Consider the following 26,409-nt stretch of genomic DNA (forward strand, 5'->3'; position numbering starts at 1 on the left):
CAGCCTCCCACCAACCTCCCACCAACCTCCCACCAGCCTCCCACCAGCCTCCCACCAGCCTACCACCAGCCTCCCACCAACCTCCCACCAACCTCCCACCAGCCTCCCACCAGCCTCCCACCAACCTCCCACCAACCTCCCACCAGCTTCCCACCATCCTCCCACCAACCTCCCACCAGCTTCCCACCAGCTTCCCACCAACCTCCCACCAACCTCCCACCAGCCTACCACCAGCCTCCCACCAACCTCCCACCAGCCTCCCACCAGCTTCCCACCAGCCTCCCACCAACCTCCCACCAACCTCCCACCAGCTTCCCACCAGCTTCCCACCAACCTCCCACCAACCTCCCACCAGCCTCCCACCAACCTCCCACCAGCTTCCCACCAGCCTACCACCAGCCTCCCACCAACCTCCCACCAGCCTCCCACCAGCCTACCACCAGCCTCCCACCAGCCTACCACCAGCCTCCCACCAACCTCCCACCAACCTCCCACCAGCCTCCCACCAGCCTCCCACCAGCCTACCACCAGCCTCCCACCAACCTCCCACCAACCTCCCACCAGCTTCCCACCATCCTCCCACCAACCTCCCACCAGCCTCCCACCAGCCTCCTACCAACCTCCCACCAACCTCCCACCAGCTTCCCACCATCCTCCCACCAACCTCCCACCAGCTTCCCACCAGCTTCCCACCAGCCTCCCACCAACCTCCCACCAGCCTCCCACCAGCTTCCCACCAGCCTCCCACCAGCCTACCACCAGCCTCCCACCAACCTCCCACCAACCTCCCACCAGCTTCCCACCAGCCTCCCACCAGCCTCCCACCAACCTCCCACCAGCCTACCACCAGCCTCCCACCAACCTCCCACCAACCTCCCACCAGCTTCCCACCATCCTCCCACCAACCTCCCACCAGCTCCCCCGCAGCCCCGGTGCGATTCTAAGCCCTCCGCCCGAACGGACCGGATGACTCTGTGACCCCAGTCACCTCCTCCTCATGCAGCCAGTTTGCTCCTGGGTTTGCCAGGTTGTCACTGAAGCCCCGCCTTGCTTCCGAGCCACAGGGGTTCGGCTCATGTTCTCCCATTGTTCTTACAGCATTTTCTCTGTCGCCCTTTTCTTCTTCTGAAGAAGAACAGTGGTTGCACACGCTGTGTCCAGTCCATGCATAGCAGATTTATATGGACAGACCAAAGGAGTTTCAGAGGAGAACCTCTACAGGGGCAGGCCGATCACAGAGCAGTGGCTCTCCAGCTGGATTGTGGGAGCAATTGCCCCGTCCTGCATGTCTCTGGGCCTGCGGGCTCATGCTGGGCCATGCTGCATCCTGGCCCTGAGTAAAGCGGTCTCAGTTCAGAGGATTTGGGCAACAGCAAGCTAGTCGTCACCTTGCACTTTGGTCCTCTGTTATAAGCTGGACGTCTCTGCTCTGGGCCCGGCTCATGCTGCACTGCCTGCCGGGCCCACTGAGGGCAGAGGGCCGTTCCTTGAGTGCTGCTGGTTGACTTGAGATATGCATTTCTGCAATACGGGAGTTTCCATATCCCATCGTGAAACAGCAAAACGAGAGCTAGGAATGAGAAGTATAGGTATTTGACGTAACTGCAGTTCTCAGAGTAGCATGAGTGAGAAGTGCAGGCTTCTCATGGGGAGGTGGTTCCACCCAACTCATTCATCATGATCACCAGCCAACGAGGATTGGTGTAATGAGATAAAAGCTTCTGAGGCATGTACAGGAAGCGTGTCCCATAGTGAGACATCGCACTCTTGCTACTCTTGAGAACCGTGGTTACATCAAGTAACCTCTAGTTTTTTAGTAGTGGTTTAAACTTTAAAGGATGCTGTTGAAAGATATTAAAATATGTTTAACGTGTAGTTAAAAGAAATCTATCCATCCATCCATCCATCCATCCATCCATCTCCTCCCTCTTATCCGTTTCCGGGTGGTGGTGGTGTCAGTCTGAGCACCGTCACCCAGATCACATTGCACCATTAAGAACCTTCCTGCAGGTGGTGAGCCCACAGGAAGGTGGAGAGCCCACAGGAAATTGGGAGAGCCCACAGGAAGGTGGCGCCCGGCGTGGGACATGAACCCTCTACCTTGAGAGAGAGAGTCTCATGCTCTACCTACTGAGCTGGCCGGGGGTAAAAGAAATCGAATGTGTTGTTAAAAGATGTTTATTGTGATGTTAAAATTGTGTTTTTAAAAGATATTTAATGTGTTGGTAAAATATGTTTAATGTGGTGTTGAAACATGTTCAAAGATGCTTAATGCATTGTCAAAAGATGGTAAAACATGTTTATGCTGTTATAAGATGTTTAACATGGTAGAGATGTTTAATGTGTTATTATAAGATGTTTATAGATCTTTTATAACAACACATTAAACATCTCATGTGTTTAAATTTGTTAAAAGATGTTTAATGTGTTGTTAAAACATGGGTATTGTGTTGTTTAAAACATTGGGTTTGATCTCATTTCCTTGGCAGAATAAAAAGGCCAGTATTAAGCACTAATAAGCACTAGCATTAATACTCGAATAAGAAAGAAAACTTAAATTTACTAAACTTCAAAAACAATTATTAGGCAGCAACTCAGGCTATAATTATGTGGTTAATTAACGATACTAATTCTATTTGGGTGGGAATGGAACAGACCTTTAGGATCACTTCCCTTTTTGACAGAAAAATCTCAGGGGGGAGTTAAGATTACTAATGAATCCACAAGGGAAACGGTGGACAGCATTAAAGGAATTCGGACTGTTAAGTTCCAGGAGCAGAGCTACTAAAACAGCAGTAAATCCACATTCTGTAACCTTATTCTGAAGCAGGATGGCAAACACAGGATTGGTTTATAGAGCTATCTACAGGACAAAACTTCTTCTGAACAACTTAGAAATTAGTTCATTTTACTTTCCTTTACTTTCATTTTATTTTAATTTCTACAATTACGGAGTTATCTTCTGGATCATAGGGAACGGGATAACATTTGCAGAACAAATGAGACGTTTAAAGTATTGTTAAATGTGTTGTTAACAATGTTAATATTTGTTATTAAGTGATGAAAGATGTTTAACGTGCTGTTAAAAATGTTTAACGTGTTAAAAGATGTTTAATGTCTGGTTAAAAGACGTTTAAAGTGTTGTTAAAAGTGTTGTTTATGTGTTGTTATGTGTTGTTTGCTGCTCTTGAACATCCCTCACTGCATGAATCTCACACTACGCATGCGCATAGGACAGCGTTTTTCCTCGTGTTCATTTCAGTTAATCTGGATTTTAATCACACAGAATCACGAAAGTAATTGTCAATATATTACAGATCGCTTCTTTAGTTACTTACGGTTTCCGGGGTAACTTCAGTGAATCTGGAGCAAGTAAAAACAAATAAGATAATGAAGGCGGTTTGTGTCACTAAACGCACGTGTTTGGGTTCAAATGAAACAAGAGAGAGAAGCTCAACACGAGCAGCTGAATGACACTGAGGAGGAAGTGTAGAGTCTGAGGTTTAAAATGTTAGAATGTGAGTGAGAAGAGCCTAAAAAGACAGTTTATCAGGAGGAGGAGCCATACAGCTGTTATGATTGCCTTCACGGACACTCTGTATAATACAGCTTCGTTCTTCTCACTCCAGCGCACAGAGCGGATACAACTGAAGTATTTCTATATGTTCTTTTCAACTAAAGCATTTTGTATTGATCTGCCTTCATACACTTTGTTCTTTTAAAACGGTTCCCTGCTTCTTTCCCAAACTAAATATCAAATATCACAGATTTACTGGATTTAATAATAACTTTCTGAAAATATATTTGCAGGTAAATTAAATGTAATGCTTGTTCTCAACAATTCACTTAAAATGTGGATAAAGGGTAACTAATACTCTGAGAAGAGTGTTCTATACTTCAAGCACACGTACGTACTTTTGCTTGTCACTGAACACAATTCAGCAGAAGCTGTACTTGAGTACAACTTTCCAATACTCTATGTCTGAAATACATCCTGACAAAAGTGCATAATACAACACTGAAAATACTTAACCACAAGTCAAAACCAGTTGAATATTTGTAAATATGACTTTAAATTAGCCTGTAAGAAGGAAGTTTAGCTGCATGTAATGAGGGCCTCGTCATGACGGTGTGGACCCGGACCCCTCCAGGGGATCCAGAGACCACAGGACGATTTGTTTCAAGGGATTTGGACCTCAGACTTTTTGAACCGTGGGCTCCGTCACATCCTTTCCTGATTAGAAACAGGCTTGTTCCTAAAGTGCTTGTGCTACAAAAAGTGAGGATTATATATAAACTGAGGAGGAGAGAGTCGTGGAAAATGTACTCAAGTACAGTTACATTGCTTAGATTACAGCCAACAACTAAATCTGTTTTTAAAAACACAAGGTCAGCATTTCTCCGTCCAGCCAGCTTCTCTCCTGCTTGTCCAGTAGAGGGCGCTGGAGCCCATCCCAGCTGAGTGTGGCTGAGGGCAGGAGGCCAGTCTGTCACAGTGACAGGGCAGACACACACACACACACACCCACACACACACACACACACACACACACACACACACACGCACACACACACGCACACACGCACAAACACGCACACACACACGCACACACACACACACACGCACAAACACACACACGCACACACACACACACGCACACACACACACACACACACACACACACACACACTCACATCTAGGGCCAGTTTAGTGTCACCAGTTGATCTCACATGCATGTTTTTGGACTCTGGGAGGAACCCGGAGTACCTGGAGGAAACACACACACACACACACACACACACACACACACACACACACACACACGCACACACACAGAAAGGCGCCGTGCTACTTCAGCCTGTGAGCTGGGATGTAAACCACTGCACCACCTAAATACTTTAATAGCAGGAGTCTGAATACAAAAAACACAAAATGTGATGAAATTCTGACGTGTGATTATTTGTAATTTGCCATTTTTTTTTCAACGTGAGTTTCCATGAACTCTTACTAGTTTCTGCTTCCTACAGAGCTGCACATTATGGGATGTTTCCAACGGGACTTCATGTCTCAGACTGCAGATGGCAGAAAAGACCAGCACTTATTTTATCCATGAAACCAGACAGTGTGTAGTACTATTTACATGAACACACAGAACTCTCGAGTTGTTTTCTCGGGTTCTGTGAGTATTTCTGTCTCTGTCCTGCACGTTGGGGACATTTATATTATCTGTCAAACATGTCCAACCCTAAAAGCCTTGAGGAGGAACGAGCACCTCGTCTCCTCTTCTAATCCCTGGACAGTTTGTGGACGGCTGCCCGGAGATCCACCAGAGGCAAATCCAGAGAAATATTGCAAATGTAATCCATTACATTAGTCATTACAGGTAGTCGGATTAGGTCCTCACAGATCAACATTAGTTTGGGCTGGTGCACTCAGCCAGAGTGTGAGTAGATCCCCTGTGCCTGTGGACTCTGCTGTCCGGCCGTTGGGTGGGGTGGGGGCTCCCTGCCCGGGTCCCCTTGCAGTGCCTTGATGGGGGGGGTGTTGTTCTCCGTGTTTTAGGCCGGCCGCTCGGGGGTGGGGTGGGGAAGTGGGGGGGGTCCAGCTGGGCCATGGTCCGAGCGACGGGGGGACCTCCCTCCCTCTCAACCCCCCCCCCCCCCCCACCTTACCTCACCTTACCGCACTCAGAAACAGGGATCAGTGAGGCAGTGCCTAGGGTGGGGGGGTCCAGGCTACTAAACTGCGGTCTGGGACCTCCCCCAACTTTGCACCACCCGCAGTTTTAATCACACCGAGTCATGTAGGGTCTGGAGGGGGTAAAGCTGGCCATGGGGCCCCCGCTACCCCTCAATTTTAAACCGCACTTTAGACACACACAGGTGCACCCCACCTCTTCAGAACACAAAGACACACACCTACATGCATCCAACACTCCACAGGGGAATTGGGCTCCCCCCAGGACCTCCCGCTGTGGTCTCACCTCGGCCCGGAGTGAGTGCGGCTGGAATGCGGGGGGGGCACTCACTCGGGCATTGCTCTGCCAGGGGGGTGTGGTGTGGTCCCCCCCTACAGTTGGAATAGTGGAGGATGGGATCTCGCAGTGGACTGGTGGGGGCCTGGCTGGCGGCCTGGAGCGCGAGGAGTATCCCTCCCAACTGTGTGTGTGTTCATGGGGATCGGGGGGGAGTGGCTGGGGGTGCCGGGGGCGGTAACGTGGGTGGTTGGGATACAGGGCTTCTGGGGGCAGGAAGTTGGCTGTCCTCCGACCGGGCCCAACCGGACTTTCGTTCTTCCAGATCCGGGGCGCGGCGGGTGGTTCCTTCTCTGCCCCGTTGGGATTCGGGGGGCTCCAGGCCCGTGAGGCCCGGGGGCCCTGCTTCCTCCGGTCTCGGCTTGGCGGCTTGAGTCAGGGCCTGGGGCCCTGCTTTCTGGGCCGGGGCGTGGCTCTCTGGGGTGGTTCGCTGGAGCCTCCAAGGGTCTCGGGGGGTCGCCAGGCACAGGGGTGGTGGCGTCCTGGGCCCAATGGCCTCGAGGCCGGGGTGTTGCCCAGGTCCCCCCACAACAGTTCCAACCACACCCAGTGGACAAACCACACACACACACACACACACACACACACACACACACACACACACACACACACACACACACACACACCATCATGTTCTTCTGCTGTTGTTGTTTCTTTGTTACTTCATGTTTCTGCTTCATGTTTCTGCTTCATGTTCCTGTCTGGAGCTGCTCAGGCTGGTTTAATCTAAGAACAGTTAGAAAGTATTTGGATCAGTGTGAGAACTGTAAATAATATATGTAGCACTAACAAGGGTATTGTATGTTGTCCCCCACCAGAGGGGGGGGCTACAGAGAGGGGACCCCCTCTCTCTCTCTCTCTCTCTCTCTCTCTTTCTCTCTCTCCCCCCCCCCCCCCCCCCCCCACCCCATCACCCACCCCTCCCTCAGTCTCTCCTTCCTCTGCTGGCTCTCAGCATGGCTTGGCCGTGCATCAGCAGAGTTTGCTGCCTGGCTCGGTTCTGGAACCAGTTCGATAAGTCGGACTTGTCGGTTCCGCTCACGATCCAGAACTACTCGGACATCTCGGAGCAGGAGGTCCGGTCCGTCACCAAGCATGTCTCCACGTCCGGGAATCACCTGTCCAGCCCGGAGCCGGGGACCACCGGCTCCCCCCGGGATGGCACCGGGACGCACAGACCATTCCGGGCGCGCAGGGAGCCCAGCTACAAGCCCCGGGAGGACTACCGCCCCCCCGGGGTGCCGTTCCCCAGCGTCACCCAGTACAAGCAGGATTACAAAGCCTGGCCCATCCCCAGGAAGGAGAACTTCCCCTGGATCATTAACGGCGGGAGCCGGGCGGAGGGCACCTCGGACAGCCCGGTGAGGAGCGCGCAGGTCCGGGCACCGGAGAGACAGGAGCCGGGCAGGGCGCTCCGGTGGGGGGAGCCTCCGGGGCTGGAGGACAGCAAAACCAGCTCCTACAGGTAATTTGTCCCCCTTCAGGTCCATTTCAGGACAAACCCAGAGGATTGTAAGGAGATGTGAGACTCAATCTGGGTTTTATCAAGGAGAGGAGATTATAAAATAATCTGGATTCTGGTTCCTCGTTATCCTGCATCCCGAACTCCATGGAGTTCTGCAGAGAGACATTTTCAAAGTACAGAACCTGAAACACTGCTGTCAACAGTTTGATCAAACCCAATCCACCATAGCTCCGGTTACATGGTGATAAAGTTAGTGACCCGATAAGAGACAACATCAGTTTGTTCACATCTGCATTTCTTCCTGTTTGATGACACGTCACATTATACATTTAGAAAATACCTCAGAGTCCTATAACGGGTTAACAAGGTGACTTCCTCGGTTAGAATTTACTTCCTTGAGTGTTTTATAATTTCGTGATGATTTTAAATGGTTAGAGGAAAATTTAAGGTCAGAAAACATCAATAGAGAAAAAACCCTTCAGATTGTGGTAATAAGTTCTTTATCAAAAATATGATGAGGAAACTAAATGAGTGGAGGCTGTTAATCATGTTAATCATGTTATCAAAATGATTTTTTAAATTTTTATAAGTGTCTTCGTCACCTTTAATGTCCTTTCATTGATGACTGCTGCTGTTCCATAGATATTAGGATAAACTTTTAACACTTTGGTGCAAAACCAACCAGAGCAGTTTCTACAGTTCCTGTGTCTGAAGTTTAGCAAATACTGGAAATAACAAGCCTCAGATGTGTTCCCAGTTTCCTCCCACACTCTGAAACCCCTTCAGACAATCTGGACAAATTAGACTAATCAAGCAAGTTTCTTCTTCCCACTGGCGCCGACAAGACAGTTAAAGAAAACATGAAATTGCATCATGATGATAAAACGATAATTGGGCAAATGTGTGTTGATCATTTACATTGTTTGAACCTAAAAAGTCGTCTCTTCATGCAGCCAGGTTGATTTTGCAGGAAATAGAAATGTGCAGCTGAATGAGTCATTTCATGGATTCATGGAAGTAAAGCTTCTTCTCTAACGTCTGCACATGTCAGAACATTCATCTGCGTGGGGGAACGAAGGATAGTTTGGTAAGTTTCTGTGTAGTTTGCATGTTCTTCATGTGTTCTCTTTAAGTAAATCCTAACATGTTTGGAAGTGTTTTCTTTGGTGACCTCTGCAGGATTTGCCCTGCTCTTTTTGCCCCTGTTGCCCTCCACTACACTGAACAGCAACAGAAGGGCTTCTTTCGTGGTCATCCAGCACTGACCACCAGGTGATTTGGTGTTTTTGTTGTTTTGAACCTCAAAACGTCCCAATGAAGCCAAACGCTGGTGGACAAATCAGTTTTGGATTAAGTGAAGTGCTATGATCTCTTTTGTAGATGCACATTTTATTTTGACGATCTCAGGCACTATCATAAGGGGGTCCTACACCCGTTGGTGGGACACCGTCATGAAACACCCCTGATGCATCCCTGTTCCTCCAGGCAGGAGTACAGACCATGGACCGGGGCGAGACCTGCCAGGAGTGTGAGGAAGCCTCCCCCCGCTCAGGACTCCAGCCCAGGGACTGAGGCCAGCAACGTTTCACGGGAGACCAGCTACCAAGCCGCCTTCAGCGGGGAGGCCGGCCGGTCCAGCGGTCTGCATCAGGGGAACCACCTGATCCCACCTGCTGCCTCCAGCACACAGCCAACCCCCGTCACTCAGCCCATCCCAAACATCAGGTCATCGAACCCCTGCAGCCTCCGGCAGAGCATCCTGCCCGCCAGCTGGGACTCCAGAGCAGAGGTGGGTGTCGTGGTTCAGTACGAGGATCGAAGTTCACACTTCTTTGCACAAGTTGAAAAAGCAGCTTACTGCAGATGAAAGTGACGTTCATCAGTTTCCAGCTGGTCTGTCTCACAAAAACGTGAAACAGCAATTTGTTCTGAGGCTGGAAGTGACTTCAGTGTACTGTATACTGTATACTGTAAACCGTGTACAGTGTACTGTAATCTGTGTACTGTATACTGTAAACCATGTACAGTGTACCATATAATGTAAACCATGTACAGTGTACCGTATACTGTAAACCACGTACAGTATACTGTAAACTGTGTACATTGTACTGTAAATGGTGTACATTGTACTGTTAACGGTGTACATTGTACTGTCACCCTGCTGGTATACCACTCATTACACTAACATCAACACAATGGGGCTCATGAGAATGAAAAAATAATCTGATTCTTACAACTTTGGTCCATTTTACAACAATCAGCCATTAAATTATGACTGGTGGTCTCTTCATTGTAGAACCTGTTAGTGAGTGGGTTATATTAGGGGTTAGTGGGGTTGGTGGGTTATATTAGGGGTTAGTGGGGTTAGTGGGTTATATTAGGGGTTAGTGGGGTTAGTGGGGTTAGTGGGTTACATTAGGGGTTAGTGGGTTATATTAGGGGTTAGTGGGGTTAGTGGGTTATATTACGGGTTAGTGGGTTATATTAGGGGTTAGTGGGGTTAGTGGGTTACATTAGGGGTTAGTGGGTTATATTAGGGGTTAGTGGGGTTAGTGGGTTATATTAGGGGTTAGTGGGGTTAGTGGGTTATATTAGGGGTTAGTGGGTTACATTAGGGGTTAGTGGGGTTAGTGGGTTATATTCGGAGTTAGTGGGGTTAGTGGGTTATATTAGGGGTTAGTGGGTTACATTAGGGGTTAGTGGGGTTAGTGGGTTATATTAGGGGTTAGTGGGTTATATTAGGCAGAACGTGAACATTGTATCCTCAAAGCTTCTGTATTCTAAGTAGAAAAATGTGCAAGCGTAAGTATTTAAGCAAGTTTCAAAAGGAGACAAATGAAACTGGCTAGAGGAGCTTCAAAACTAAGCTTTAGTGGGGTCTGCAGTGGTCAGTGTCTATCGGAAAGTGGTCCAACGAAGGAAAGGAGTAAATCTGGGACAGCTGGTCTTTCATGGATTTGTCTCCACATCACAGACCGAAGAGCTTAAAGGAGCCACTGCCAAAATGTTTGTGTCAGACAGCCCAGCGTCAGAGACCTCCTGGAGTCCATGGACCTTCACACTTTAAAGCAGGTGATCTTAATGGTTTGGCTGATCGGTGTGTCGCACCAATCAATAGATAAGAGTCAAAACGTCTTCCAAGACATATGAACAAGTCCAGTTGACATGATTCTTTTTCCACTGGGATAGATCAGTAAGACCACGCTCCCTGCCGGTGGTTGTAATGTTATGGCTGATCACTGCATATAACGTGTTAAAGTAATCAAAATGAGGTGCTGCATTAAAAGTCAGGGCTGAGCAGCGTTCAAGAAGCTTTTTCTCCAGATTCACAGAGTTGGCAGACTCGTCCAGCGAGACGGAGATCTTCAGTTTGGCTTCTGCTGCTCCAGATTAGGGCGCAGTGGGCGATGCAGCAGAGCCCAGCTTTTTTTAGTCTCAGCCAGCCGTGAGTCAGACCTGTTTGTGGAAATCTCCAGAGGTTTGGTGCTTTCCTCTCTTTCCCACCCACACCACTCAGGACCACTCAGGACCACTCAGGACCACTCAGGACCACTCAGGACCATCTGCCAGCGCCGAGCTGGACTCAGCAAAGTCTTCATGTTCGCAAACTCCGATCCAGAAACTCAAATAGAAACACACTGAAAATCTCATGACTCATACAGGATGATGAGGATGATGATGATGATGATGATGATGATGGAGGTCGAAGTGAGAGATGTCAATGACGGGACAATCTAAAAATAGCCGGCCCAGTTCCTTATGAAGACATGAGCCGTTCAGTGGAACTTATTTTAGAAAAACTGGATCTCAGATCAAACGTACAGCGTGACTCATTTGTTGCAGCTGATTTTATGTCCCTGTGCTGTACTAAAAAACAAACATCATTTAGGTTATTATCTGTTTGGGTTTATCAGGGGCTTCATTCATTCATTCATTCATTCATTCATTCATTCATTCATTCATTCATAGCTCAGTAAATGAGGGATGTGAATCTTAACACACCTTCTATGCAGGTTGTAGAACCTTTAAAACTTTCCTTTGGCCTCTTTGAATTCATCAGTAGTTCTGAAGTCGAGGCTTCGACCAGGAAACCTGGACTCGGTGATCTGCAGGATGCAGAACTCAGCAGAACAGCGAAGGCGGAGCTGCAGGGGACTCAGGGTTTCCACTGGTGGCTCCTTATTAATTATGGATCCAAGTTGCTCATCATGAGATTATTGACGTACCGTGACGGGTGCAATGCAGATTAGATTCATACATTGACTGAGCTCTTTGTTGGGGACACCTTGTTGGACTCAGAACTGCCTTCATTCTGAGTTCCTGTTGTCTTTCCATCAGCTCCATCCAGTCTGTCCATCCTCGGACGTCTTTGTCCCAGAGATCCACTGCTCACCGGGGATCTTCTCTGTTTCTCTCTGGGAACCCTGGAGATGGTTGGTGTGAAAATCCTGCAGATCAGCAGTTTGTGAAATACTCAACAACCATGAAGTGTCATTTCAATCACCGTTTGACCTTCATCAGCTCATCTTCATCATGTCTTGGAGCAGAAACACACAGAGCTGCTCACCTGAGACTGGGGGGTTTTATGTTTCAGACAATGAGTTACCAGATTAATGATGTTGAAAACAGAAACTAAAAGTAAAACGTGTGTAATTTGCTAATAAATCACCAATATTGACTCCAAATGCATTCTACTGAATAAGAGTCAATGGCTGACATAGAGCCCAGTGGAGGACGGTGTATACCATGTCCCGTTATGGTAGATGTCCCCAGTTCCAGAAATGTCTCAGTAGATCCTGTAGATGGCTCAGTTGGTAGAGCGGCGCCTCCCAATCGGAGGGCCCGGTGGCCGCCTCCGTTAGTGTGTGAATGGGTGAATGTGACTAACGGTGCTTTGAGCTTTGAGGGCTGCTCAAGCAGTGGAAAAGTTCTATATAAGTGAAAAGTAGAAATGTAGTATATCTTTTAGCAAGGCAGGCAATAACAGAGGGAGGTTTAATAGTTTCCTTTATGTTGAGAAGCACTATTTGCTTTTTGAATCATGTTGCAAAGAAGATTCAGTGACACCCCTGGATAATAAAAACAAAGTGATTTCAAGGAAAAAAATATGATGTGAGTATTTATCTTTTGGTATCTGATACTTTTGAAGAGGTTTTATGTCCGAAGACAAAGTATTTTATCAGTTTTAAATGTAGCTGAGTGCTTCATGTAGTTGATCTCTACGTTAGAGCTACAGGATGATTTATAAAGCTCTGTTGTGTGTGTGTGTGTGTGTGTGTGTGTGTGTGTGTGTGTGTGTGTGTGTGTGTGTGTGTGTGTGTGTGTGTGTGTGTCCACATGGCCTCAAGTAAGAAAAGTGTTTCTTGACATTGTATTTGGTTGTACAGTTTCATAAAAGAAAAATTCTGCAGAAGTCAAAGTTGGAAATTCAGAGTCTGGAGCCTTTCTTAAAAACAAACAAACAAACAAACAAACAAACAAACAAAGAAGTAAAGTTTCAGGGCTGAAGAACCTTTGTGTTCATCAGCCACTCAGTGATGTGTGATCTCAGACTCACAGGCATCAGGAATGTTTGGATGAAAGCCATAAAACAAAATCCGTTCTGGTTCATGTTCAATCAGACAAACTCCAAAGAAGAAAATGTACATTTTGTCCCGTAGCGTTCGCCTTGGACCAGTTCTGTCCTCCACCAGATCGTTCAGCTGTTGGTATTCCAGCCCGTAACCGTCTCTGATGTAACTCCACCATTTCAGTCTGGGTCACATCGTCTCCTCTGGAGCCTGTCTCGGCATCCTGTCAGGGTCCCTGAGTCCAACATGTCCATCCCGCTCCGCTCTCCGCTCCCTGATCCGCCACATTAGGTCGTCTTGTTCGCATCCCGCTGTGTTGTCTTGTGTATTTGGCATCTTGTCCTCCCACTTGGTCTTTTGGACCGATCGCAGGTACTTTGTGCACCGCCTGCACTCTTTTCTCATCTCGTGTTTTTATGTAGAAATCTTGTAAAAATACAATCATCAAAAAAAGATTTGCATTCAATCAACACATTTTATATCTTTGTAGCTTTTCAAACATGTTGCATCATATCGGAATCTTAAAATATTGCAGATGACTAAACTTTGTATATTATCTGTAATAACCACATTTTGCACTTCAGTTTTTCAGGTTTGAGGCCTGAAATAAAAATCTTTGTTCAACACACACAAAACCAACTTCAGTGAAGTCTGTCTGGAACCTGACTATGACCCTTGAAGTTCTGTGAATTACAGAGAGGGACAAATCAGAAATGAGTCTTCATGGTCCTCATCCAGCAGCTCCTACACAACATAAATTCATCCGCCTGCAAAGCAACAAAACAGATTCCAAGGAAAGAGATCATGGCTGGGTCAAGTGGTTGGTGATGTTTGGGTGACCAAAGGAAAACACTTGACCGAGTCCGTCCGTCCGTCGCCCGTCTGTCTGTCCTCTACACCTTTTAATCCTGTTCAGGGTGGTGGGGGGCTGGAGCAACTGCAGCTATAGGTGAGGACAGGGACAGCTGGACAGGTGAGGACAGGTCTCCAGTCCATCACAGGGCAAACACAGAGACAGACAGCCACACACACACTCACATTCTCAGCTCGGGACAGTTTAGGGTCACCAATTAACCCGCCCACACAGGGAGACCCAGACTCCACGCAGAAACCCCCCCGGATGATATTTCAAGCCGTGACCCTCACCCTGACACTGAGTATCAGATCAGAATCACACCATACGATTTTAAATAAAATAATCATGAAGCTGTGAAACCACCGATGGATTCTCCTGCAGCCTTCATTTGGTTTTGACCCCTGAAGTTTTCTGTTTATGTTCATCCCAACTTTGAAAAGGAAAGAGCACCATAGTTTATTGTTTACCTCAATCTGCCAGCGTGACACAAACCAGCCTGGCCCCAAATCAAGTGGATCTTAAATAATCCGCCGACGGCTGCCAACCCCCGACTGACTCACGGGCTCCCTGCAGAGGTGTCAGACCAGCACATCCAGCCCACACCGCATCATGTGGGGGCGTGTTTGACGACACAATATTCAGTGTGATTCCAACACCCGAGTCCCAGAGAAGCTGCGGAGGTAAAGATCAATCTGCTCTGAACCTGAAAGGAAACAAGCCACCCAAAAATCCTCAGCGCTGTTCAGAACACTGAGATCAGATCCATCTCAACAGAGAAACGCCGACTCAGCAAGAATTTCATGACCGTTGAAACAGGCTGATGTTCTTTATGGGAGCTCACTGAACACGTGTGTGTCTACATGTATTCAAGTAAGAAAGGTGTTTGACATTCTGACTGGTCGTACAGATTCATAACACAAACATTCTGCAAAAGTCAAAGACAAAAATTCAGTCTGGACTCTTTCTTTAAAAAACAAAACAACAGAAGTCCGCCTGGAAGCGTCTGTAATTTAATTCAGTATTTGAGTGACCAAAGGAAAAACAATCGACAGAGAACTGTGCCATCTTCTTTAAAGCTGCACTAGTTGGACATCCATTCAAAGTGTCTCAACCGGCTCAGCTGTTCTCTTCCTAACTCTTCTCCTCCCTGCTGAAGCGTCTTGTTCCAGATCGGAACCTTCTCCACATCCCCCCACAGACCTGAGGCTGCCTCCTCCTCCGGTCTCGGGGGTCCACATGGGGCTGGACGCTCTCGTCTCACTCCTCTCTTCTCTCTTCTAGGAACATCTGGTGAGGACCAAACTTCCCCCAAACTCTTCTGCGGTCTTTCAAAGTGGACCGAGGGTCTTCAACATCTGACGGGTGTTTCGTTCCACAACACAACAATCTATGCAAGAGAAGAGCCAGAGATGGACTCTTCCCTTTTACAGTCCCGTCCCACGTTGCTTTGGAAACAAATATGCATGGAACAAATCTGAGACAAGCTTTGGCATTTTGGTTTTCGCTTTTATAGACGCACAACAAAACTGGCTGCAGTGTGTGTGAGTGTGTGTGTGTGTCAGAGACATGCGTCAACATTGAGTCTCCTCCTCAAATGAAGGACTTGGTTTGTTCCTTGTTTCTCTTTGGTTTTACCAGAAATCTGCTTGAAATAATTCAGTTATGTAAGTGAAAACTCAATAAAGTACTACGAACTCGATTCTTAGCACGTCTTTGCAGCTGTGTTGGCGGCGTTGAGTGTTTTTGGGCCGATATCACTTTACCAATATTATTTAGGAGCTGTCGTCAGGTCTCAGACTTCTTTAAAAAGAACTCATTCGTTCACTGTTTTCAGTCCAGGGGAGAAGAGTTCCACCGAACGCTGTTATTCTTTTAACACACGATAAAAAGGGAATTAAGAACTGGAGTTTTGTTTCAGAAGTTGGTGTCAAAAGTATCGGCAAATGGAAGCCTGATAGTCGTCGTATTAAAAGCTGTTGGCAGACGTCCTTTATGTGTGGATCTTCACGAGTGAAGCTCGAGAGCAACAAAAGAGATTTGCAGTGGGGAGGAGGCCGTGGATCTCAGCAACTCACAGGCTTCTGATTTCATATCTAGGGTATCTACTGTTTTGTTCTTCATTCATTCATCAATATTAAGGTTTCATTTGGTCTGAAGCTCTGCCTCTAATTAAAACAGAACCGAGCACACGGTCAAAGCATGATGACACCGAGGGGAGTTTGCTTCAGCAGTGACAGGAGTGGGAAGCAGTGGACGAGATGCTGCAAACACTTCAGCAGTAAAAACAACAAGTCAAATTTACAAGTTTTATTATAAGAATATTGATTAGGGTGTTTTTTTGTGTGTGACCTGAAACAGAAATACAACATTTAGGCATTTTCTACACTAATGTGATTTGGCTGAACAGGTAGTGTAACCTTAGACTTACAATAGAAAACTAACACACACACACTGAGGTACAAACACACCGTTACTGTGGTTAGATAAAAAAATAAAAGATATTTTACATCACATATTCAACTGAACACTTAAAAGCTTTGAAATGCTGTAAAACCAGAAGGACATAAATAATGAGGTGTCTTTATTCAAAAAGACGCAATTTGTTCAGTATAATTTCATCTGCCTTTCATCATCTGTTCCTTCCAGTATTGTTGAATACACAGACACAGGAACAGCTGCCGAACACCATTTCTGTCTCTGCTGACTAAAGCGGTTCATTAGTGTTTCTAACAGTAAAAGTGTGGAGGAGAGTCCGAGCCCCTCCCTGACGGAAACACTTCAGTATTATGAGGCTCAGAGCGTCACCTTTCTCCATGATGAACCATCACAGCAGGTCTCCTGCCATCACCTTAACCAGTGAGAACATCAGGCAGGCAGATATTCACAGCCTCCGTCCTCCTCAGTGATTCTTGGCCAGGTAACCCATGTGTGTGTTGGTGAGGAAGTCACAGGTGGGGATGCTGCAGACTGCCTGGTGGATGTTCATGTCTGTGATCTCCCTCGGCGCTCTGCAAATTCAACTCACGTTTAAACAACCACTTCAGATTTGTTCCTGCCTGGTAACTTTCCCCTGCTGTCTTACAGAACTTTTAAATGCCGCAAAATGGAAAAACACAGCAGATGAATAGTTCACTTGAAGTTTTTTGTCGCTAAAGAAAACGCTAAAAGTGTTTGAGGCTCTGTGCCGCTTCAGCTGAATTCACTGCTGCAGAGCTGTGCTGGAATCTGGCACTGCGGCAAATAATCACACCTCCACATCTTATTAAACTCTGCCCAATCAAAACAATAAACCCATTACAAAATATGTTGGAGGTGATCTGATAACGGTCGTCCAGATATAATTAACGAAGTGAAAACTGGAGCGCCGTGCAGATGGAATCAGAGAAGAGCTGACCTGTTCAGAGGGGATTTGGAAAAAGCTCCAGCCAGAGCTTCTCTCAGGATGTCACTGGAAAACTGTTCTGTAGCCTGCAGAACACACACACACACACACACACACACACACACACACACACACACACACACACACACACACACACACACACACACACACACACACACACACACACACACACACACACACACACACACACACACACACACACACACAATTAGAGCACAACGTGAAAAACTGGCACACACAATAAACTCATCACTCCAGCGCAGGCTATGCGCTATGTGCTATGCACTATGTGCTATGTGCTATGCACTATGCGCTATGTGCTATGCACTATGTGCTATGTGCTATGCACTATGCGCTATGTACTATTTGCTATGTACTATTTGCTATGTGCTATGCACTATGCGCTATGTGCTATGCGCTATGCACTATGCGCTATGTGCTATGCACTATGCGCTATGTGCTATGCACTATGTGCTATGTACTATTTGCTATGTGCTATGCACTATGCGCTATGCACTATGCGCTATGCACTATGTGCTATGCGCTATACACTATGCGCTATGTACTATTTGCTATGTGCTATGCACTATGCGCTATGCACTATGTGCTATGCGCTATGTGCTATGCGCTATGCACTATGCGCTATGCACTATGCACTATGTGCTATGCGCTATGCACTATGTGCTATGCACTATGCGCTATGTGCTATGCACTATGTGCTATGTGCTATGCACTATGCGCTATGTGCTATGTGCTATGTGCTATGTGCTATGCACTATGCGCTATGCGCTATGCGTGTGTGTGCATGTGCTCTTGACCTTCAGGATCATGGCCTCCACTACGGGAGCAAACACATTCTTTTCCACCTCCACAGGCTGGAAAGTCACTCCAATCTGAAAGGAAACACAGAAATCATCGGAGAAATTAAGATGACGAATAATAAAACTCGGCCAACGTTTGAGCTGAGCTCCTCTAGTCCTGTGAGCGCTGCATGGAGAGGGGCTTCATCACAAACAAAACAAAACATCCCATCTGGACATTTAAAAAATAAAGAAATCACAAGTTCAACTGAAAATCTGACATAAAATCATTAGTTAGTGACACATTTCTTCCCTAAATTGCCCAGATTCCCTTTAATGGAGGCACATTGTGTGCAAATCATCAGAAATAAGTTGCCTAAATAAGAGGAACTTTGGCTGCGAGGTGGCAGTGTCGTAATCTCTCCTCGGCTATTTTCATGGAGAAGAAGTCAGTGAACATTATAAGGATGTAAGCATGTGGCTTCATAAGAAAACATGAATTAAATGTTACACGATTGTGAAATATATTGTAGAAATGTAGCCTCAATCTGATTTTTCATTTGCAAACACACAGTATCAGGACATCACAATGATTTTAATCTGTGTGAGGGCCGGATTACAGTCAATGTTAGAACACCTCTGATAGGCCAAGAAAAGATTATCAGTTGTACTTTAATTATCTAGAATACACTTTGACACAGTATGTTAGCAGATTGATTAATACCAGTGGTGGCTGGTCAATAGAGGGCGCTGGGGCAAAACCAAAAGGAATTTATTATTATTTTTTAATATAAAATATATAAACTGTAACACTGTAACACTGTCACAATGTGTGTGTGTGTGTGTGAGTGTGTGTGTGTGTGTGTGTAGCCTGTGGCGATAAGGAAAGCCGCCCTGAGGAGGCGGGGCTTAGTAACGATCTCACCAATGGCTGATTAACACCAGAGTGACTGACATGAAATGAAACTAATCAGCATCATTTGATGTCCGACACTTGGGGCGACACTTAAATGGCCCCTGTCCAGACCTGGTGGGTGATTTGGCTTAAAGTCCGTTCTGGTTTGTTCTGGCGTGTTTCTACCAGATGTTGAGATGAAAACAACAAGCAGTGAGTCTCTGTCACCTCTCTTCTAATTTACTGTTTGAAAGGAGAAATGTGTCTGAAATGTTGCAGGTCAAGTCCAAAGTTCTTCATACTAGTTATTTTTAAATACACGCAAACAGAAATGTGTTGAGAATTTATCAAATGTGTCCAGGTTTGTGTAATGTTTATAAATGCTCATATTTACTAATGACGGAAAATCTAAGCATTCTAAAAAGCTTTGAAAGATGGATTAACGTGTTGTTTGAAATTATACCTGATATACCTTTTGTTGTTCCTAAACTCAGATTAACTGTCATTTATTTTCTGAAAAAGATTAATGAAGCTTCTGCTTGTATTTGATTACAAGTATGTTAATAAAAGTGTCATATCATTAAGTGCTCTTTATTCACTAGCTGTTTAAAAGCACTATAACTTCCACCACTGAGGCCTCTCTCAATCTAAAAAAGGTAAGACTGTTGTAATGTGGTTTATAAACGCACTGTATTTAAATGAGGTTGGCTGAAATAGAATAATAATGACGAGCCTCACCTAACAAATCTAACACCAGCTGCCACAGATTAAAACTATTATTATTGTTTGTTTTTCTCCACTTTGTGCGAGAGATGCTATCCAAATAAAAATGCTAATGATAGATGATCACACACACAGTGAACATCAACAAGGAGATGAAGTAACAACATAGTTTCTAGCTATGCAGTGTATGAAGTCAGATTGGAAATGTTGCTCCTTCAGTTGATATTTTCCTGCAAACTGTTGCGACACTTGTTTGACTCATTTTGTTTTGGGGGACATTGTGGTCTCCTGACCTGTTGAGCCGTCTCATTGACAAACTGAGCAGACACGCAGCGACCGAGGAAGAACTTGGGGTCCACGTCGGCCTCCTCCTGCTCTTCCTCTTTGACCTTCAGCTTCTGGCAGGGAGGGGTCACTGTGACGATGTCCACGATTTCCTCGTCCACCTCGTCGGGTTCGGTTTTTAGCAGCGCCTGCATCTGCTCCACCCGCAGCACCAGCTCGTCGCAGCTGCTCAGGGTGGAGGGGCACTCTGCACAGAGTCACAATCAACACATTGAGCAGCAGCGCCTTCTGACCTGATCTCTGCTCATTGTTCCAACTCAACAGTCTGATGACTGTGTCAGACTGAGGAAGGTGAGGAGAACACGAGACGGAGTTGTCTGGTTCAGACGAGCGCACAACTCGCTGAGCAGCTTTGTCTCTTTTAGATAGAATAGATGAACTTAATGAGGGCTCTCTGTAAATGAAAGCGCTGAGCTGCCTTCACACAAACACATGACTGGGCTGAGTGGAGTCTGCCTGAGCCAAACACCCACACAGCAACCCGGACAAGCTCACCGGGTTCGTTGTCGATCTGTGTGAGGATGTCTTCGATGGACTCGTCATCGTTTTTGTGCTGAGGCTCGGGGTCAGGCGGTGTGTAGCCCCTTTGCCGGCACCACTGCACCACCTCTCTGGTCTTTGGGGGAGTGAGGGCCTGCAGGCGGGGCGAGCGATCCAGCACATCCTGGACCACCCGCTTCACCGCCACTGCTCGCTGAAGCTGCACAGACACAAAATCCAGAGAGCAACATGAAGTCTAACAGCCCGTCGTCTCCTGTCCTGGCAGAGTGTAGTGATGTGCTTTAAGGCACATTAGTAAATGAGAGACCTGGAGATATAAATATCCACGTCTGGGTTTGAACAGACAGTGAAGGCATGGGCTGGGCTGTATTGATGAAGCCACTAGGAGCTGCACAGCTGACTGCGGGGAAGCCGCGGGGCAAGCAGGAAGCTCACCAGGGTCGAGCTGCAGCAAAACTGCTCACACAGCACAGAAAGAGTGACATTACAGGCGCCCTCCACCTGAAATCTACAACGTGGAGCTGGCAAGAGGGTGCTGTCACTCCTGGACGCAGTTCAATTCAACTTTTATCCGTGCAAAATGCTCCTCATTTGAGTAAACAGTTCAGGAGAAAAAAAATAGTGCCAATGTTTCATAGACTACATCTCGAAAAAGAAAAAATCTTTTTATTTCAGGGATAAAATGAGTCCTGCTGTCTTGTCTTGGGGTTTTAAAACCACGGAAAGGAACAGATAAAGCGCATGTAAGTGGAGGTTTATCACAGTTAAACACAAGGACAAAGAAGTCACCTCTGATGCTCTGCGTTTGCCGATATTCCAGGAATAGTACTGCTCTGTTGAAGAGGCACAAAATGGATGGGAGTCCTCAGCTAGAGAAAAAAAAGCAAAATTATCTTGAAAACTGTTTTACTAAGACTGGCTTTGAAGGCAGTGCATGAAAGACAAACTTACTCTTATCTGGCACGATGAGTGGGAACTTCTTCACCACAGCCGTCAGCAGCTGCATCATGGTTTCTACGTGCTCCGTACTGAGGAGGACAAACGCTGTCAGCTTCATGACCGAGCCAGGAAATTCAGTCAGTACACTGCTTTTCTTGACTTTTATTGTGTCATTAAAAGCTCAGCTGCTGCTTGACGACTGTGTCGCTGCAGTTATGAATGAGCCTGGTCCTTACTTAACGAGGTCATGTGAGGCGGTGTCGGCGCCTTGTTCCTGCTTGACGGTGGTGGCAGCAGACGCGGGGGCATTTACCAGCGGTGGCAGAGCAGCAGAGACAGATGTCATAGCACCCGGCTCCATCTTCACTGTGAAGAGACACATTTCATCAGTATGAGTTGAAGCTACACAGAAGGAATCCAGCTTCACCACTGCTCATGCTCAGAAGGACAACTGGACCAACTGAGAAAGACAAAGCATCTGAGTCCACTGAACTTGGTCATGCATTGACAAAGGTGACTTTCAAAACATCAGATGAAATCCAGCGAAGCTGATTCACCTCTGAAATGTTCCCACCTGGATGAATGAGGCTAAGCACACATACGATCTGTTGAACCAACTGAGCCACTCAAGACTCCAAATTGTCACCAGATAAACGCTGATTAAACTTATTTAATTTACTTACTATGCAATACTTTCAATCAATACATGATTTAAGTGTAAACTATCCCTTTTAAGCACTTAGAACCCTTAGATACGATAAGATGTGTTTTTCAAGTCAATAATAATAAGTGAAATGAGATAGTATGGTGTTAAGCTGTGTGAATAAAGGTGATGTTGAGGAAGGTGGGGTGCATTACCATGGGCCAGAGGCAGGGTGACGGAGGAGCAAGAGGAGCTGGCAGGACCAGGGGAGGCTTCAGGAGTGGAGGCAGCCCCGGAGACTGGACCGTCAGATAACACACACACACACACACACACACACACACACACACACACACACACACACACACACACACACACACACACACACACACACACACACACACACACACACACACACACACACACACACACACACTTTAATAAATCATCCTGTAGCTGTAATCTACAGATAAATTGCATGAAGCACGTAGCAACGTTTAAAATGTGAGAAAATAATTTGGCTTAGGACTTATAACCAATTGAAAAGTATGAGATACCAAACAATACATTTTTGCTCCATGTTCTGTTACTGAAAACACTTTTTTTTTGTTTTCCAGGGGTGTCAGTGAATCTTCTTTGAAAGTCAAACATGATTCTAAAAGCAAATAGTGCTTTTCAACATAAAGTAAACCTCAAACCTCTCACTGTTATTGCCTGCATTGCTAAAAGATATACTGTATATCTACTTTTCAAATTCATTTTCATGGTAAAGTGGTAAATGGATTTCACTTGCTCAAGGGCACTTCAACATATCGACAGGTGGAGATTGAAATTGAACTGGCAACCTCCTGAATGACAGACGACTGCTCTACCAACGGAGCCACCCATAGGATCTATTTAAAGATTTCTGGAACTGAGGACATCTACCAATCTATATTGTGGTCAATCTTTAACCCTCACCTCAGAACAGTTAAGGTACATGCTGCACGTACAACATCCTTTTTGGTTGCTTACTTAGGTTTTGTTCATTAATCTTTAAAAAACATTTTTTTCCCTCTTCTAATAAAGTTGAATTGTATTTCATTGCATACGCTTGGAGAGCAAAGGGATAAACTGTGAAAACATAGTGATCTTTAAGTTGGTGACTTTTATTAATAGTTTTCTTGACATTAGGTTCACCTCACCTTTACCAGCAGGCATGACTATGGTCTGCAGCCCCCCAGAGCCAGTGCCCGCTCCCAGCTGCTTGAGCTGGTTGGCAGGAATAGTTAGGACGGTCTGCTGGGAGCTGGAGCCTCCGGAGTGGATCTTCAGCATACCTGCACAGAACAGTGGATGTTGCGTTTTCTGTGTATGTGCACGCACAAGGAGAAATGAACGTGAACGTCAGGTCCTCCTACCTGACAGAGCCGCTCCCGTTTTCCCGCCTCCGGCTGCCATCCCACTGACTAATGAAGCTGCGTTAACCAGCGATGTGCTGCTGCTTTTAGGCACGCCCACCAACATTTCCACGCTCTCACCTTTGGACATGCTGATGACGGGCATGTTGGTAAGGCCTTTAGCCACCGTCATTACTGCACCGGAGGCGCCCACAGCGCTCTTTGTCATGGAGGCAGAGCTGCAGGTACCTTTGGGCAGGGAGGCCACAGTGGCCTTGGGGAGGCCACCGCCACCAGCCGCTGCAGCGCTGGTGTTCTTAGGCGCGCTGATAACTGCTGTCTGGTTAGCTGTAACCAGCAGAGAGTGATGCTGAGAGGAAGACTTCCCACCGTCAGCAGCCTGCGGGGACACAATAACACACATCACATGAAGATTTACAACCAGAATGCCATGTTTTTAGATTGAGGTATATAATAATAATAATAATAATAATAATAATTATATATACAAGTGCTTAAAAAGAACACTGCCCAGAAAAACACGTATTATCTGCAATTACCAAACCTGTTCATTATCTTCCAGGCATCCATGTAAAAGGTGGATTTACTACACACAGCAGTATTTACAACTAACTGCAGGTTCTGTGAACTTCCTCTTGTTCATTCTGCTGTTTGTTCTGCATGGCTGTGAAACGAAAATAATGTATGTAACTACGGTTATATGAATCCTGGATGACCGCCAGAGGTGGTGCTTTAAGCCCTGGGTGATCATCCTTATGCATACGCAGATCGAGAATGTTATGACAACAAAATCATTGTGGCCGCCCAGTGGCTCACTTGAGTCTTGATAATCATGTGACACTGGAAGCTCAGTCCCTTAAATTTCTCACAAGCACACGAGGATTCCAAGGGACTGGAAGCTCTGGTGGTTATCCGAGATTCATAGAACCGTAGTTGCATATGTACCTTTCGTTCCATGTCATCGCTTCAGACTGCCAGTGGCGGTGCTTTAAGCACTGGATGACATATAACAACAAAGTCCCAAGGAATCACCAACTCAGGAAAACACCCACCTCACTACCCAGAGGGGTGCTGTCTCAGAACCCCCTCCAGTGGTGGTGGTGAGGCACCACCATATTCACTCTGTAGAATCTCCCAAACGTTGTCTGGGACGTCCATAAGGGCTGCCTCACAGATTACGTCCAGTGGGACCCAGGATGTCGAGTAGGTCCTTGTCAAATGACCGTGTACACCAGCAGGCGGTGTACGCCCCTGTGAGCTATATGCATGTCTAACAACTTCCACAACCCAATGGGAAAAGCGTTGTGTATTGAGGGCCAGACCCTGTCACAACCCGGCATAGCACACAAACAGGGGATTGGACTTTCGCATACTCGCCGTGGCCAATGTGTACACCTCTGGTGCACAGACAGGACACAGGGGATCAGCACAGGCCCGTGTACCAAACCGAGCCAACTGGAGGGGTTGAGTATTGCGTGTAGAGAAAAACAACTTGGGGACAAAAGATGCATCAGTCCACAAGGTCACTCCAGAACCATCTGCTGCCCACCTAAAGCAGGACCCATGGATTGATAGGGCTTGCAGTTCACTTACACGTTTACCCGAGGTCATGGCCAAAAGAAATACCGCCTTAAAAAAGATGCACTTCAGGTCTGCCTGGTCCAAGGGCTCAAAAGGAGAAACCTGAACGGCCTCCAGTACCATGGACAGGTTCCATGTTAGAGCCATTGGTCGGCTAGGTGGGCGGAGTCTAAGGGCACCTTTCAGAAAGAATGTCACACTTTTGTCAGGGCCAGCCGAAGCATCATTAATGGCAGCATGAGAGCATGAAATGGCAGCAACATACACCTTTAGTGTGGATGAGACCGTCCTTGGTTAAGAAGGCCATGTAGGAACTACAGTATAGAGAAGACAGGACAGTGTACAGTGTCCAAGCCATGACCCCCGCACCAGTGGTTGAACAGTTTCCACCTGTTTGCATACAGCCTCCGTGTGGACAGTGCACGGGCATTAGCAATTGTAAATGCTATGTCCCCATCTGAGGGAGTACTTCCTGGCCCCGCAGCAGCTACACCCACAGAACTGGAACAGAGGATCCCTCCTGGATGGTAGGCGCCTGCACGAGCTGCAGCAGAGCCTGCGCAGAAGCAGAAACCATGTCCTCACAGGCCAAAGCAGAGCCACTCAGATCGATGTCTGCCTTACTTGAAAAACTCTCAGAACCGTTGGGAAGATCAGTAGGAACGGGAGAACAATAACAGAGGATGGCAGATTAAGAGAAATATAGAACCATTAGGTATAACTATGCTAAACGTAGAAATAAAGGCCCAGAAGTAACATCCATAATCCTCTGCGCTATCCTTCTTGACAGTCTCAACAACACTACACAGCCGGTGCAACACCATATTTGTCAGGTCGGGCGAGTTACAGCATACAATAGCAAGTAAACCAAGGCTCAGGTACATATACACTTAAGACACGCAGGCACAGCCAGTATGTGAAGAAGTTGGAGCTAATTGGTGGATTAGACGCAGACACAGATAAACCTGCTGAGAGCAGCTCCGTAAAGTTCCAGCATCAATCACTCTTTAACGAAGCGTCATCAACACACAAATTACGTCTTTTTCTCCATCGGTTTGAGGTAGGCAATATGCTACAGGCTCAATTATGTCAAAAGTAGTTGTCTTTGGAGCAGCAGAAACAACACCGTTCTCTGTTCTTCGCTGCTGTAGCAGTTTTGCAATTTGCAGACAGTCCCTGCGCCTCAGAAGGGCCACTGAAGAAAAACAATGTAATTTGGAGGTTAAAAAAAACAAACCTCATGCACTTTAGAA

General features: G+C 46.6%; 3 protein-coding genes across 3 annotated transcripts in view; 1 reads left to right on the forward strand and 2 right to left on the reverse strand.

The window, feature by feature from the left end:
• ece2a (endothelin converting enzyme 2a) overlaps nt 1–3,574 on the reverse strand; it is a 115,385-nt gene extending 111,811 nt beyond the window's left edge. The window contains exon 1 of the mRNA XM_080460010.1: nt 3,339–3,574. The gene's annotated coding sequence lies outside the window, so the exon portion shown is untranslated. The remainder of the gene's footprint in view (nt 1–3,338) is intronic.
• Nucleotides 3,575–6,984: 3,410 nt separating this feature from the next.
• On the forward strand, nt 6,985–15,624 carry map6d1 (MAP6 domain containing 1). The gene is made up of 3 exons (XM_080488123.1): nt 6,985–7,500; nt 8,986–9,289; nt 15,208–15,624. Exons 1-3 carry the CDS (start codon nt 6,992–6,994, stop codon nt 15,283–15,285), a joined length of 891 nt encoding a protein of 296 aa, XP_080344249.1. The 5' UTR covers nt 6,985–6,991; the 3' UTR covers nt 15,286–15,624.
• Nucleotides 15,625–16,218: 594 nt separating this feature from the next.
• Nucleotides 16,219–26,409, reverse strand: part of yeats2 (YEATS domain containing 2) — a 45,594-nt gene continuing 35,403 nt past the window's right edge. Inside the window, exons 20-30 of the mRNA XM_080474744.1 lie at nt 23,576–23,954; nt 23,360–23,494; nt 22,391–22,474; nt 21,769–21,898; nt 21,545–21,621; nt 21,383–21,462; nt 20,588–20,792; nt 20,041–20,279; nt 18,148–18,222; nt 17,321–17,394; nt 16,219–16,934 (exon numbers count right to left, since the gene is read on the reverse strand). Of these exons, the coding sequence (XP_080330870.1) occupies nt 16,826–16,934; nt 17,321–17,394; nt 18,148–18,222; nt 20,041–20,279; nt 20,588–20,792; nt 21,383–21,462; nt 21,545–21,621; nt 21,769–21,898; nt 22,391–22,474; nt 23,360–23,494; nt 23,576–23,954 (1,587 nt within the window). The 3' untranslated portion in view covers nt 16,219–16,825. The remainder of the gene's footprint in view (nt 16,935–17,320; nt 17,395–18,147; nt 18,223–20,040; nt 20,280–20,587; nt 20,793–21,382; nt 21,463–21,544; nt 21,622–21,768; nt 21,899–22,390; nt 22,475–23,359; nt 23,495–23,575; nt 23,955–26,409) is intronic.

The sequence above is a fragment of the Lipophrys pholis genome (genome assembly GCF_963383615.2).
Source record: "Lipophrys pholis genome assembly, chromosome: 1".
In the NCBI taxonomy this organism is placed as follows: domain Eukaryota; kingdom Metazoa; phylum Chordata; class Actinopteri; order Blenniiformes; family Blenniidae; genus Lipophrys; species Lipophrys pholis.

Excerpts from the sequence above, each read along its gene's own strand:
- map6d1 (XM_080488123.1), top strand. The coding sequence starts at position 6,992 with ATGGCTTGGCCGTGCATCAGCAGAGTTTGCTGCCTGGCTCGGTTCTGG. Across the intron at positions 7,501-8,985 it reads AGCAAAACCAGCTCCTACAG|GCAGGAGTACAGACCATGGA; the intron begins GTAATTTGTCCC and ends CTGTTCCTCCAG. Across the intron at positions 9,290-15,207 it reads GCTGGGACTCCAGAGCAGAG|GAACATCTGGTGAGGACCAA; the intron begins GTGGGTGTCGTG and ends TCTCTCTTCTAG.